General features: G+C 44.4%; 1 protein-coding gene across 2 annotated transcripts in view; it reads right to left on the bottom strand.

Annotated features, from left to right (window-relative positions):
* Nucleotides 1-16673, bottom strand: part of LOC106571242 (serine/threonine-protein kinase D3) — a 76840-nt gene that overhangs the window by 20647 nt on the left and 39520 nt on the right. For both annotated transcript variants that reach the window (XM_014144035.3, XM_014144036.3), the window contains exons 3-4: nucleotides 4894-5032; nucleotides 108-239 (exon numbers count right to left, since the gene is read on the bottom strand). In XM_014144035.3, the coding sequence (XP_013999510.1) occupies nucleotides 108-239; nucleotides 4894-5032 (271 nt within the window). The remainder of the gene's footprint in view (nucleotides 1-107; nucleotides 240-4893; nucleotides 5033-16673) is intronic.

Raw genomic sequence — 16673 nt, 5'->3', positions numbered from 1 at the left:
CTATGTGAGCCAGGAGTTTGATTTGAGGTGAAGCCTAGGTCAAGAGTGACGTGACTGGGATCAGTAGCTCTGGGCTGAGGGGGCACTGGGGCAGGTTCCAAACATACCTTCACATTTGAGTCCCTGTCGGACCAGGCCCCACAGCATCTCCCCACAGTCATCACAGAAGGCCGGGGCCTTGTAGGAGTGCACATACAAGGCATGGGGCCGGATCTGGAAGTCCTCGACAGTGGCTAGAGCTGAGACACACACACACACACTGGGTTAGTGTACTGCAAGAAAAACAACATTAACAAAGAGGTGAGACAAGCATGGACATGAATACCAGAGGAAATGGATTGTGATGAGTCATGATCAAACCATTAGTATGTTTGAAATGAAGTGGGCCAATCCTTTAGCAGAAAGCCAGTAGAAATCGCCCCAATCCTACAAGACTGTCATGATGTTATTATTTTTCAACTGTCATTCTGATTCAGAGTGTTGTTAATGCCTTTCAGATGCATGTCAAGTACAAAACAGACCCCGCTGATGAACGGGTAGCCGTCCTATCGCCTCCGACCACAAAACATCTCCCCCGTCATTTTCTGTTACTTTCCTGACGATTCTAACAACATATTGAATCACCATTTATCGACATCCAGGATGTAACCTACAACTGCCCGACGCTCATTATGGTTGACTTGAACATTGTGCCTTTGTGGTTGTGTTACTATTCAGACACATGAGTGGGTCAAAAGTTTACATACACTAAGTTGACTGTGCCTTCAAACAGCTTGGAAAATTCCAGAAAATAATGTCACGGCTTTAGAAGCTTCTGATAGGCTAATTGAGATAATTTGAGTCAATTGGAGGTGTACCTGTGGATGTATTTCAAGGCCTACCTTCAAACGCAGTACCTCTTTGCTTGACATCATGGGAAAATCAAAAGAAATCAGCCAAGACCTCAGAAAAAAAATTGTAGACCTCCACAAGTCTGGTTCATCCTTGGGAGAAATTTCCAAACGCCTGAAGGTACCACGTTCATCTGTACAAACAATAGTACGCAAGTATAAACACCATGGGACCACGCAGCCGTCATACCGCTCAGGAAGGAGGCGCGTTCTGTCTCCGAGAGATGAACGTACTTTGGTGAGAAAAGTGCAAATCAATCCCAGAACAACAGCAAAGGACCTTGTGATGATGCTGGAGGAAACAGGTACAAAAATATCTATATCCACAGTAAAACAAGTCCTATATCGACATAACCTGAAAGGCCGCTCAGCAAGGAATAAGCCACTGCTCCAAACCGCCATAAAAAAGCCAGACTACGGTTTGCAACTGCACATGGGGACAAAGATCGTACTTTTTGAAGAAATGTCCTCTGGTCTGATGAAACAAAAATAGAACTGTTTGGCCATAGTGACCATCGTTATGTTTGGAGGAAAAAGGGGGAACACCATCCCAACCGTGAAGCACGGGGGTGGCAGCATCATGTTGTGGGGGTGCTTTGCTGCAGGAGGGACTGGTGCACTTCACAAAATAGATGGCATCATGAGGAAGGAACATTATGTGGATATATTGAAGAAACATCTCAAACATCAGTCAGGAAGTTAAAGCTTGGTTGCAAATGGGTCTTCCAAATGGACAATGACCCCAAGCATACTTCCAAAGTTGTGGCAAAATGGCTTAAGGACAACAAAGTCAAGGTATTGGAGTGGCCATCACAAAGCCCTGACCTCAATCCTATAGAAATGTTATGGGCAGAACTGAAAAAGTGTGTGCAAGAAAGGAGGCCTACAAACCTGACTCAGTTTCACCAGCTCTGTCAGAAGGAATAGGCCAGAATTCACCCAACTTATTGTGGGAAGCTTGTGGGAGGCTACCCGAAACGTTTGACTCAAGTTAAACAATTTAAAGGCAACGCTACCGAATACTTATTGAGTGTATGTAAACTTCTGACCTACTGGGAATGTGATGAAAGAAATAAAAGCTGAAATAAATCATTTTCTCTACTATTATTCTGACATTTCATATTCTTAAAATAAAGTGGTGATCCTAACTGACTTAAGACAGGGAATTTTACTAGGATTAAATGTCAGGAATTGTGAAGAACTGCCAGTATTTGGCTAAGGTGTATGTAAACTTCTGACTTCAACTGTAGTATGGGCCCTGGTCAAAAGTAGTGCACTATATAGAGAATAGGGTGCCATTTGGGACGTAGACATAGTTAATTGGGGTATTCATGAGTCACTTTAATGTAGTTACATTGAGAACTGTTGAGTGACATGCCTGTTCTCTCCCTGTTGGACATTTCTCTGAGGGCACAAATTGGCTTCTTTCTCTCTGAAGTCTAGCCACCTTTGCTCTTTGCTCAGTCCAACCCTTAATTTCACGTCCGTTTTCTAAGAAAATAGATTTACTGTTCATAAACACCTCTCTGTCTTTTTATCAATAGGCGAACATGAAGGCCAAGTGGTTGAAATGAAAAACAGCGCCATAGCAACCGCATTCTCAGTGAGTACACAACAAACCAGACAGCGTTCTGAAAGAGCAATTATTCACTTTAGAGGAGAGATGAGAGCATTCTGCACTCAGAGAAAAACACACTGCTCTGCTATTGGTTTTCTAAATGACAAACAGGTTAGGTACCTAAAATGTATTCATAAGACTATACATGATAATAATAGTCTTATCCTATCCTTAATCTAACAATTACTAAGTGGGGATAGATGTGAAAGTGCATAAGCAACATTAATCAGGTCACAATCAACGTCCTCATCAATCACGGAGAATCAGCAACTGCAGAAATATAAATTGCATGGCTTTGAAATTGGGAGTCAAGAGTAATCTGCCACGGTCTCTGAGCGACACCAGCTTAGACCTTGCAGAACAGAGCAGAACATAACAGAGTAGAACAGGGCAGAACAGAGTAGAACACATTAGAAAAGGGTAAAACAGAGCCGAACACAACAGAGCAGAACAGAGCAGAGCAGAGTAGAACAGAACACATTACAACAGAACAGAACAGAATAGAGTAGAACAGAACAGGGCAGAACAGAGCAGAGTAGAACAGAACACATTACAACAGAACAGAATAGAGTAGAACAGAACAGAACAGGGCAGAACAGAGCAGAACAGGGCAGAATAGGGCAGAGCAGAGTAGAACAGAGCAGAACACATTACAACAGAACAGAGTCGAACAGGGCAGAAAAGAACAGGGCAGAACAGAGCAGAACAGAACCGAGCAGAACAGGGCAGAACAGCGCAGAACAGAGCAGAACAGGGCAGAATAAGGCAAAACAGAACAGGGCAGAATAGAGCAGAACAGAGCAGATCAAATAAGGTGACAGGGAGCTGAACTCAGCAGGCCTGTCTGGGCAAAACCAGAGAGGGAAAAACATGACATTTTGGTCTTTTATCCTGAGCACACAGAGTAGCAGGCGATGGAGAAACGTAGAGAACAGTCAGACTAAAACTTAATCAACACTACATCTGCACTGACTGTGGGGCCGTGCTGCACCAAAAACAAGCACAGAGGATCAGGAAGTGGTCTGGGGTTGAGTCTTGTGTGGTTGGGCTGTGAGTTCATACATTTCGTCTTGTGTGTTGGAATTCTACATGAATACTACTCTGGGGTGTGTTGCTGTTCAGGTGTTAGTTGAGTTTCACACCTAGGATGATCAACAACAGACCACAAGGCACTGCCATTGAAAGGGAATATGCCCACCGAAAATGTTATGGGGTTATCATCGGTTGACATAGGGGATGAATACTGAAGGGGATACATCGTGCCACATCCTAAATGTGACAGCCTGGCTCGATTCAGTCTTATGTAGCAACATTTTAAATAGTGTTTAAAAATGTTTTAAAGTAGAGACTCAGAGCTAGAAAACTGTATATAATACACTACAGTTGAGGAACAATGGGAAAGTAATTCTGCTTTGAAAGTTAAAAGACTTGTAACATCACGTTTGAGAAAATGGCCCTTGAATGTTTTGGTACACCTACTGGAGAGCTCTTCTTTGTCTGCACCCATTCAGCATCGTTCACACCCTCTTAAGCCTTAGCCCCACCCATCTCTTTGAGGATTCACATGTGAGGCCATGTACTGAACAACCAAAAATGTCAAGATTAAAGGCTGGTTTATACTACGCTTGCGTTCATAAATGAAATCTGGAGTGCCAGAGTGCGCTCAGAGCATTGTCAGATTGACCGGTTCATAAATTCAGAGCGTTTCCATCTCAGAGCGTTCAGAGTGCACACTGGACACTCTGGCCAAGGAGTAGGGTTGATCCGAGCATTCTGATCTAACAACAGCAATCAAGCACCCAAGCTAACTGGCTAACGTTGGGTAGCTTGCTAGCTATGTCCAGACACAAATGAGACCACTCTGACCATTTTACTCACCGTAGCAGAGCTGGTTAGGCTGTTTTCATGTTATCCAGAAAGTAGGTGACTGTAACTGTGCTGCTGGCAACAATTTAATTACGCTTTTTTTTGCCAACGTTTACTGACACTGGCCATATTCAACGGGTGTTGAGCGTTCGTAAATTAATTCTGTTATTATGGCACAATCAGAAGAGAGTGCTCTGAAAGAGTAGATAGCCAGAGCGAATTTACCATCTCCGTCTATCAACAGTTGTCGCAGTGATATCATGAACATTCTATTGAAATGGTTACGGGCATAGTCTTTTGTTTAGAAGTGTAGCTAGCTAGCTAAACAACGAACCATAATCCCAACTCATAATGTTACGACCCTGCATTAATCTCCTTCATCTCTTGATATCAACCTCATCTCTCAACATCAACCTCATCTCTCAATATCAACCTCATCTCTCAATATCAACCTCATCTCTCAATATCAACCTCATCTTTTGTGACACGGAGTATCTCCAACCCTTTTCCAGGTCTCACCGGAGAGGACCACCTCGATCAGGTCTCCCTCATGGATGTCCTCCGCTGACGTCAGTCTCTGCAGGATGTTCTCTGAGGTCAGATCATGGCGGAACAGAAGGATCTTGTCGTACATGCCAAAGAATCCACACTCTGGGAACTGGGAGGAGGATGACAAGTATTACAGGTATGTTTAGTTTACACAATATGTCACAGTGCAGTGCTTCCAATAACTGATAGTATGTATAACTCAGGCCTGGGATTCTCAATTAAAAGTAATTTTTAGTTCAGGAATCGGTTAAGGCATATAGAGCAATGTTTTTTTCTGAGAAGGGATTGTGGATGGGGCCCTTGTAGACCTACACTACAAGCAGGAAATGAGTGAAGCGCAGTTTGCATCGAGTGTGTGTGCAGCAACCAGCACAGCACAGAGCGAGTGACAGCAGGAAATTGAACCCACAGGCTCCGGACTGGTAGCTGCACAGCTCTCGTTAGGAGCTGCAGAGATGAATCTCGTCTAGTCATGAATTATGATGAGGTCCTGTCATTGACACCTTGCTGCCTTTAGCTGTCTGTCCTGCTACAGCTACAGATACAGTACAGCCCAAACAATATGACACCCAACTGACAAGACCATAACAATGTGCCATATTGACTGATTGACTGACATACTAAAATACACCACACCACAAGCCAACCAGCCCAGTTCAACCCAACAGCATACAGACACCCCCCAGAAGCAACAACCAACCACCTGACACACTGAACTACTAAAAGACACGGTGACCCCGAATAACACATCACCATAAAATATGCATATGCAGTCATCAGTCAAGCAGTAGCCCATGAAGACAAAACCACACAGTCCTGTGTGTGTCAAGAGACAATACTTTGTGTCTATAGAGGTCAACAGCTTGTTGAACTCTGCTAATAGTAAAAAGGCAGTGTCATTTATATTACAGTCAAAACTTTATCGACACATCGGCAACGGACAGCCATCCACCCAGGGGACAGGACACTGTATCTGTAGGAGTTAGAATCAGAACGTTAATCTGACTCCGAAATCCGTAATAGAGATAATGTTCATGCAAATCAGACTAAACTGAGCAAGACAAACAAGGAAATGAGATGTCCTCTGTCTATCCTATCAGAATGAAGTATTTAGGTCTCCTATTGGATGGAGCCTGCATGGAATAATGTAAATGTGATGTGCCACAGGGTGGATGACTGTTTATGGTTGATCCCTCAACGTGATATGTCTCCATGTATTTTATGTCAGACATAGGGTCATCTCATGTTATACTTTAAGGATAAAGTAAATCTCATCATGATTCAATATCATAAAAATGAAAGATTATGATCTTGGGGCGATAGGGAAATGGAAATGTCAGGATATATCTAATCGGCCCCATGAGTGGAGGTCTCCCACTGGGCATAGACGTCAATTGTTAGATTACCTGTTAGATACCGCTGCACTGTCGGAACTAGAAGCACAAGTATTTCGCTACACTTGCAATAACATCTGCTAGCCATGTGTATGTGACCAATAAAATGTGATTTGATTTGAATTGAATGTCTATTCCACATTGGTTCAACGTCATTTCATTGAAATGACGTGGAGACAAGGTTGATTCAGCTAGTGTGTCCCCAGTGGGCTGCCTGGTCACATGATGCAGCATGACATTACTCTGTTTTATATTAGAGGCATAAAAAAAGCCAACTTCGTAGTACTGCAGTACTGTCTGTAATCCACATACTTGCCACAACGATAAGCAATTGTTGAGCACCACAGATATATCATATAAATCAAGTGCTATTTGCATGTGAAAATGTCATGGGATACTTTTGCTACCCCGTAACGTTTACAATTTTGCCGGTGGCCTAGTCTTTGATTGGGTGAGCACATCTTACAGAGTGTGACTTTAATGGGAAAAACTCAGCAGCGATGTGAACTCATGTAAGAACAGCCGATCCCCTCTGTGTTAAACCACTATTAACTAAGCTGAACTCTGGCAGACACACAATCTCTACTCTATTATCACACTCTCATCACACCCTAAAGAGGATTTTCTGATTCTGACGACTCAGTCTGCCACACTAGTAAGACGTTAAACATGATCAGATCACTGAGGAGACTGAGAGAGAGAGAGAGAGAGAGAGAGAGGTCTGGGTCATGCCTGAACCCTCATCCTCATCCTCCACCCCGTCCCTGCTCGGCTCACTACCCAGGAACCACAGCAGAGCAGCACAGCAGAGCAGACTGAGCATCAGTGGTGGCCTGGTTCCGTTACAGGATGCCTTTGGTACATAAGTCCATCTAAACAGCTGAGCCCCACCTCCCTGTCCTGTCGTACTACCTCTAATCTCTACAGTACTCATATGCCATTATCTGAGACCATTGACTCAGTAAGTCTCTATCGAGGGTAAATAATCCAACTCTGACGTGAACCACACACCAACGTCAGACTAGGATGGATGCCTGCCCACATGTACATACCTCTAGGGGTGGAAGGTAGCCTAGTGGTTAGAGTGTTGGACAAGTAACCGAAAGGTTGCAAGATTGAATCCCTGAGCTGACGAGGTAAAAAAAATCTGTCGTTCTGCCCCTGAACAAGGCAGTTAACCCACTGCTTCTAGGCCATCATTGAAAATAAGAATTTGTTCTTAACTGACTTGCCTAGTTAAATAAAGGTCAAAAAATACCTCGTAACCCTGCACTTTGACCTGCTACTCCCTGTATGTACTCTAGCTTCATTCGTGTGTTTTATTTATCTTGTGTTTTTCTTTTCTTATTTGAACTCTGCATCGATGGGAAGGCTTGTAAGTAAGCATTTCACTGTACAGTCTACACTTGTTGTATTTGGCACCTGTGACAAATCAAATTTGATTTCAATGAGATCAGGCCATATCAGTTCATCTGGAGCAGAGTCCTCCTCTCTCACAGGCACTGGCTCATGTAGCGTCTTTGTCAGGATGATTACCAGACTGCCAAGCCAAGGCTGTGTGATAATTAACTTTAAGATGAGTGTGTGAGGGGCCAGGGGGATCTATTTTCTGCTATGTGTGCATATCGCACAGAAGATACTGCAAATGCAGAACCAGCTGAAGTTGCAACAGACCAGGAAATAGGTGTGCTGTTGCACTGTACGGACAAATTTGACTGTGTTAAACAAAACCCGAGCCTCAACACGAAATCAAGCTATCAACTGACGCACAACAAGACCTTGAGTTAAATTCGGGTTGCACTCAACGAGACATCTAAAACCCTGAATCAGACACAGCCATTTTACTCCCGTATTAGTCTAAAATGTAAATAGCTGATTTGGTTCTGGTTGCTAAGATTACCCCCGTATATAGCTCTTGACAAGACATTAAGGGTACATCTATCAGTGTGTTGGATGAGCGGAGAGGCTCTGGACAGGGCAGCTCAATAGGAAACAAAAGGTAAACAGGTATTTGCTTGTTTCCCTGTACCTCACTGACCTGTCACCTCACTAGAACACATAGCATAGATGCCATAGGACAACAGGAAGTTAAGATAAGTGGGACATGGTTGCCATGCTGTCCACAGCCCTGTCAACCAGAGGGCCTCATTAATTTGGATGGTAAAGGCATTCCCCTCTGGATTAGTATCGACTATGAAATAGTTTTTTTTGTTATTCTAAAGGGGAAAAAATCCATTGTTTTTGTCTGGCCACTGTTTTGAACATCTTCAATTGCCATTATAGCAATTTATACTGAACAAAAATATAAACGCAACATGCAACAGTTTCAAAGATTTTACTGAGTTGAAATTGAAATGAATACATTAGGCCCTAATCTATGGATTTCACATGACTGGGCATTGGTGGATCCATGGGTGGGCCTTGGATGGCATAGTGCCACCTGCTTGGCAGCCAGGCTCACCCACAGTCAATCAGAATGAGTTTTTCCCCACAAAAGGGCTTTATTACGTACAAAAATACTCCTCAGCACCCCCCCGCAGGTTAAAATGATGGATGTGGAGGTCCTGAGCCGGCGTAGTTACACATGGTCTGCGATTGTGAGGCCAGTTGGACCTACTGCCAAATTCTCCAAAACAAAGTTGGAGGCAGCAAAATGAACATTACATTTACACTTTAGTTATTTTGCAGATGCTCTTATTCAGAGCCACTTACATGAGCAATTAGGTTTAAGTGTGTTGTCTTGGCTGTGTGCTTAGGGTCATTGTCCTGTTTGAAGGTGAACCTTCGCCCCAGTCTGAGGTCCTGAGCGCTCTGGAGCAGGTTTTCATCAACGATCTCTGTAATTTGCTCTGTTCATCTTTGCCTCGATCCTGACTAGTCTCCCAGTCCCTGCTGCTGAAAAACATCCCCACAGCATAATGCTGCCACCAACATGCTGGTGCCAGGGATGGTGCCAGGTTTCCTCCAGACGTGACACTTGGCATTCAGGCCAAAAAGTTAAATCTTGTTTTCATCAGACCAGAGAATCTTGTTTCTCATGGTATGAGAGTCCTATAGGTGCCTTTTGCAACTCCAAACGGGCTGTCATGTGCCTTTTACTGAGGAGTGGCTTCCGTCTGGCCGTCTTCCGTCTGAGGAGTGGCTTCCGTCTGCAGAGACGGTTGTCCTTCTGGAAGGTTCTCCCATCTCCACAGAGGAACTCTAGAGCTCTGTCAGAGTGACCATCAGATTCTTGGTCACCTCCCTGACCAAGGCCCTTCTCTCCCGATTGCTCAGTTTGGCCACGCGACCAGCTCTAGGATGTGTCTTGGTGGTTCCAAACATCTTCCATTTAAGAATGATGGAGGCCACTGTGTTCTTGGGGACCTTCAATGCTGCAGGCATTTTTGGTACCCTTCCCCAGATCTGTGCCTCGACACAATCCTGTCTTGGCGCTCTAAAGACAATTCCTTCGACCTCATGGCTTGTTTTTTTCTCTGACATGCACTGTCAACTGTGGGACCTTATATAGACAGGTGTGTGCCTTTCCAAATCATGTCCAATCAATTGAATTTACAACAGGTGGTCTCCAATCAAGTTGTAGAAACATCTCAAGGATGATCAATGGAAACAGGATGCACCTGAGCTCAATTTCAAGTCTCATAGCAAAGGGTCTGAATTCTTATGTAAATAAGGTATTTCTGTGTTTAATTTTTAATACATTTGTAAAAATTCCTAAAAAACCTGTTTTCACTTTGTCATTATGGGGTATGGTGTGTGGATATATATATTTTTTATCCATTTTAGAATTAAGGCTGTAACGTAACAACATTTTGAAAAAGTCAATGGGTCTGAATACTTTCCGAATGCACTGTATATAGGACGAACCAACCATGTTGCTTTGAGCCAGGTAATTACATTCTGTTAGGTTTTGAGGCAGATCAAATCGAATCTATGTACTCGTACAAAACATGGCCACATTCAAAGGGACCCCCCACCAACGCACAGAGACTGCATCCCAGATGGCACCCTATTCTCTACATATTGCACTACTTTTGACCAGAGCACTATGGGCCCTGGTTAAAGGTAGTGCACTACATAGGGAATAGGGTGTCATTTGGATTTACCTGTGAGCATTAACAGCGTTAGCATTAGGCTACTATCATCTGTCTAGGGCTCCCGAGTGGTGCAGCGGTCTAAGGCACTGCATCTCAATGCTAGAGGCGTCAATACAGACCCTGGTTCGATTCTAGGCTGTATCACAACTGGCCGTGATTGGGAGTCCCATAGGGCGGCGCACAATTGGCCCAGCGTCGTCCGGGTTAGGGTTTGGCCGGGGTAGGCCGTCATTGTAAATAAGAATTTGTTCTTTAACTGACTTGCCTAGTTAAATAAAGGTTAAATATAAATAAATATTGCCAACCCTTAAGCCTCCACACAGATACTGTTCAAATGTACACAACTTTCCCTTACGAAATATTGATCAACCCCTACAAAAATGTTCATTAATTATAATCCACATAGAAATTCCCATCTCCTGTTGCTGCAGGAATATTTTCTGGTGTAGCAAACTGTCTTAAATGAAGATAATGTATTATCATCACGAAAACATATAGTGTCTTTAGCTAGCTTTTTACCAGGGCACCAAACATGACCTTTACCCTTAAGAGTGCATTCCTGGCTGTGATGTCATGTGATAATCTGCTGCTGAGCGGTGTGTGTGTGTGTGTGTGTGTGTGTGTGTGTGTGTGTGTGTGTGTGTGTGTGTGTGTGTGTGTGTGTGTGTGTTTGTGTGAGCCAGTGCACATGTGTGTGTGTGTGTGTGTGTGCGTGTGTGTGTGTGTGAGCCAGTGTGTGTGTGTGTGTGTGTGTGTGTGTGTGTGTGAGCCAGTGTGTGTGTGTGAGCCCATGTGTGTGTGAGCCAGTGTGTGTGTGTGTGTGTGTGTGAGCCAGTGTGTGTGTGTGTGTGTGTGTGTGTGAGCCAGTGTGTGTGTGTGTGAGCCAGTGTGTGTGTGTGTGTGTGTGTGTGAGACAGTGTGTGTGTGTGTGAGCCAGTGTGTGTGTGTGTGAGCCAGTGCACGTGTGCATGTACTAGATGTTGTTCTCACAGAGCTTTTAGGCATTTGGAGCCTTACATAAAACAATCTACAGTGAGTGTACAAAATATTTTTCCATGATATAGACTGACCAGGTTAAAGCTATTATCCCTTATTGATGTCACTTGTTAAATCAACTTCAATCAGTGTAGATGAAGGGGAGGAGACAGGTTAAATAAGGATTGTTAAGCCAATTGAGATATGGATTGCGTATGTGTGCAATTCAGAGGGTGAATGGGCAAGACAAAAGATTTAAGTGCCTTTGAATGGGATATGGTAGTAGGTGCCAAGCACACCGATTTGAGTGTGTCAAGAACTGAAACGCGGCTGGGTTGGTCCACCACCCAAAGGACATCTAGCCAACAGCAGGCCAGTGGTTGAAAACAGGTCATTGATGAACGAGGAGAAAGGAGGCTGACAGTCCAGTACAACGTTGGTGCCCAAAGACCCATAGAAGAATGCACAACTCGTCACACCTTGACACAAATGGGGTATGGCAGCCAACGTTCTTACAGAGTTCCACTTCTTTCATCAAAAACCAAGAAACTACGGTTGCAGTGGGCTAAGGACGAAAAACACTGGACACTGGAGTAGTGGAAAAACATTGACTGGTCTGATGCTTTCTGGTTCCTGCTGTTTCAGGCTGATGGGAGGACTAGGGCATGGAGAACCACATGAGTACATGCATCCATCATGCCGCATGTCTTCATTGCAGGCTGGTGGTGGTGTGATGGAGTGGGGTGTGTTTTCATGACACACATTGGGCCCCTTGATAAAAGTGGAGCAACGTTTGAATGCCACAGGATATCTGAACATCATTGCCAATCAGGTGCATCCCTTCATGTCAGTAGTGTATTCATCTGTGAATAGATTTTTCAGCAGGATAATGCCCCATGCCACAAGACTAGGATTGTCCAGGAATGGTTCCACGAACATGACAGTGAATTCAGCTTACTGCAGTGGCTTGCACAGTCACCAGATCTCAATCCAATTGAGCATCTGTGGGATGAGATGGAACGACCTATTCCGAGTCGAGATCCACTACCAGCCAACTTGACACGGCTTTGGGAAGCATTGGAGTCAACATGGGCCAGCATCCCAGTGGAACGCTTTCTAACAGCATCCTATGCCCCGACGAATTGAGGCTGTTCTGAGGGCAAAAGTGGGTGCAACTCAATATTAGGAAGCTGTTTGCACACAGTGTATATAACCCATGCTGTTAGCATCAGGAATCAGGCAGAATACCATTACAGATGGAGTTTAACAGCCAGCTATGCATTCCCATCTGTATCACCATCAGTTACCCTCATCTAGTCTATATACCATACATACAGCCCACAGCACATTGTTGCATTCATTCCCCTTTTAATGACCTGTCTCCATCAGATATCATCAACTTTGCAATAGAGGCCTGATCCTGGTGGATAGCATAAATAACTCTTGAATTCTCTCGATCACGCAACTCTGACTTAAGCATAAATCATGTCAATAGTATATTTGTGAGAGAAATCGAGTCACGCATGCAGACCTCAAGATCTCATGGATTCAGCCCTATATGACAGAACAAGCTATTAATATATATATATAAAAAACTCCCAATTGTCTAGGTAGAGAAAATTGTGTTTTTTGCCATGCATACCATAGCCTGAGTATATGGTTGCCAAGTTACAAACCGCTTGTTCCTGCGCAGAGGAAGTGCTGTCGTCTGTAGAAGGTACATAGCTCTGAGTCTTCACAGCCCAACAACTGAGAGATAAAAGTGTATTTTGTGGCTCTTTGTGGAACAGAGGTAGAGTGTTTGTGCATTCCATTCTTCTGCTCTGAAATGGGGCCATGAACAAGGCTCAGGGTACAAATTGAAGATAATAGTCTGTGATGATCTGAAAAGTTAGAAACAATCAACACACACACACACAACATCACAATCATACAAAGAACAGCTATGTGAGAACACCATCACCCAGCCCTCAGAGACAAATTGTTCTCCAGACAGACAGAGAGACAGACAGACAGACAGACAGACAGACAGACAGACAGACAGACAGACAGACAGACAGACAGACAGACAGACAGACAGACAGACAGACAGACAGACAGACAGACAGACAGACAGACAGACAGAGAGTTTACCTAATCATTTAGAGACAGTTGGACATGTGGAGAATATGTAAACACACTCTGACTGCTGCAGAGTCTGACTGTATCTCCATCCCAAATGGCATCCTATTCCCTGTTTAGTGCGCTACTTTTGATCAGGGCCCATAAGGCTCGGGTCAAATATAGTGCACTGTGTATGGAATAAGGTGCCATTTGGGACGCGTACTGTGTGTATGTGTAACGTCCTGACCAGTAAAAGGGTCATTTGTTATTGTAGTATGGTCAGGGCGTGGCAGGGGGTGTTTGTTTTGTGTGTTTTGAATTTTTTTGGGTTCTAGGGTATTTTGGTTCTAGTTTTCTATTTCTATGTTTCTTTTTCTATGTGTGGCCAGGTATGGCTTCCAATCAGAGGCAGGTGTCTTTCGTTGTCTCTGATTGGAAGCCAATCTTAGGCAGCCTGTTTTTTCCTGTGTTTTTGTGGGTGGTTAGTTTTCTGTATAGCCCGTGTGCCTTATGGAACTGTTTTATCGTCTGTTTATTTTGTTTTGAGTGTTCTTTTCTAAATAAAGAAGAAAGATGAGCACTATACCCGCTGCATTTTGGTCACCGTTCATCGACGCACGTGACAGTATGTAGGAGTCTGAGAGGTAGCATTGAGAAAATGCAGTGCTCGACAAAAATACCAGACACATATCATGTTTTAATAACATGCTGTTGATAAATTCAGACTGCATGGTGGACTAAATGTGTATAAAGAGAGTCCATATGAGACCAGTGATTTGACTATGTGTTTTAGTTCTAATGCATGACCTCTTCCTCTGCCCCTCTTGCCCCCTTAATAAGGGATGGGATTGTGTTTGTGTGTGTGTGTGTTTACACGCACATTTGTGTGAGTATGTGTGTGTGCAAGTGTGTATGACTGCAGAACCTTTGCTATCCCTATGTCATTTATTTACAATGGGTTAAATTCATGTTCAAAAGAGTGATTTGAGGCTCAAAAGACACCAACAGTCAGCCATCTTCCATCTTCTTCTTCTTCTCAGATTCTGAGACATGCAGTTCTTAGCAACTACTCCAAATAGCAGTTCCCTTCTGTCACTCTTCTTTCTAAGCCATCAGTCGTCATGTTTGTTTGTGACTCAGGAAGTCACTGCTATGTCAGAGCAAGGCAAGGCAGGCAGCTGACCCCACCGAGCCATACACACACCATACACCGAGCCATACACACACCATACACCGAGCCATACACACACCATACACCAAGCCATACACACATAATACACCAAGCCATAAGCCCATACACCGAGCCATACACACACCATACACCGAGCCATACACACCATACACACACCATACACCAAGCAATACACCCACCATACACCGAGCCATACACACTTCAGACTAGGGGAGGAGAAGGGGTACACATAGCCTCGTCACATCAGACCAGAGGAGGAGAAGAGGTACACACAGCCTCGTCACATCAGACCAGAGGAGGAGAAGGGGTACACACAGCCTCGTCACATCAGACCAGTGGAGAACGGGTACACCAGCCTCGTCACATCAGACCAGGGGAGGAGAAGGGGTACACACAGCCTCATCACATCAGACCAGTGGAGAACAGGTACACACAGCCTCGTCACATCAGACCAAGGGAGGAGAAGGGGTACACACAGCCTCATCACATCAGACCAGTGGAGAAGGGGTACACACAGCCTCGTCACATCAGACCAGGGGAGGAGAAGAGGTACACACAGCCCCGTCCCATCAGACCAGTGGAGGAGAAGAGGTACACACAGCCTCGTCACATCAGACCAGGGGAGGAGAAGAGGTACACACAGCCTCGTCACATCAGACCAGGGGAGGAGAACGGGTACACACAGCCTCGTCACATCAGACCAGGGGAGGAGAAGAGGTACACACAGCCTCGTCACATCAGACCAGGGGAGGAGAACGGGTACACACAGCCTCGTCACATCAGACCAGGGGAGGAGAACGGGTACACACAGCCTCGTCACATCAGACCAGGGGAGGAGAACGGGTACACACAGCCTCGTCACATCAGACCAGTGGAGAAGGGGTACACACAACCTCGTCACATCAGACCAGAGGAGAAGGGGTACACACAGCCTCATCACATCCATAGAAACCCTTCACCCTCCTTCAATGGATGTTAGTTCTCATCCCTCCTTTTCCACAGACCAGAGGAAGAGAAACAAGTCCTTCATGACATCACCAGGGAGTGTATTTTTACAACATAACTACAGGGCAGCCTCCCAAATGGCACCCTATTCCCTACATAATGTACTAATTTTGAGTAGGACCCATAGGACAATAGTCGAAAGTAGTGCACTATGTAGGGAATAGGGTGCCATTTGGGCCGTAACCCAGGAGAGTGATGGTGTCATGTCAATGCTTAGAAGAAGAAAACACACTGGCGTGCTCGTTGATTTGATTTGTTTAGTATGAGTCACAGCCAGTGACCAAGTTCCTTTAAAATGGTCTAAAAGTCTCTTACTAAAACATCAAACTGAAAAATGCACTTTGATTTAATTAGTTTACACAATCCCTTATGCTTCCTTGCTAGCTGGTTGTAAGGATAAATTAGTAAACAGTGCTAAGAAAACACACGCAGACACGCGCACACACACACACAAGCAAAGACAAGCAGTGTCCCAGGAAATGACTCCAGCAGGTCAGTACGTGAGGAAAAGTCATCTCAGATTTGAACACACCACCAGCTTATTGCAATACATTCACTGCAAATGATGGTACATTTTCACAGCAACTGAGGGAGGAGGACTGGACTGTTGTTTCTGTGATATCAGTGACATCACTGCCACTAACGGTTGCTGTGGATGTACTGCATTGTTGAGTAGATGAGGGGGCAATGAGTTTATAGATACACTCACTGTTTCAGGAAAACAAACACCTCTCAATATCTACAGTGCCCATATTAGGACAGCCTCAACACCATAAACACCAGTGTAGTACAAGGAGCTGTGGATGTCTCATCTAGTGACAGAGAGGTTCAATCTTTATGCATCCAGTCCTACACCAAAGAGTATGTCATCAGGACTTAAGCAGGTTAAACCTATAGCTAGAGATGCAAATTAGCCTCGAAAGCTTCAGATGTCCCTGTCAGTTTCAGCACGTTCAGCAGCATGGAATAAACAATTAAGTAAGG

This window comes from Salmo salar, chromosome 15 (assembly GCF_965601325.2).
Source record: "Salmo salar chromosome 15, fSalSal1, whole genome shotgun sequence".
Taxonomy (NCBI): domain Eukaryota; kingdom Metazoa; phylum Chordata; class Actinopteri; order Salmoniformes; family Salmonidae; genus Salmo; species Salmo salar.
This window is presented reverse-complemented; position numbering and strand designations above follow the sequence as displayed.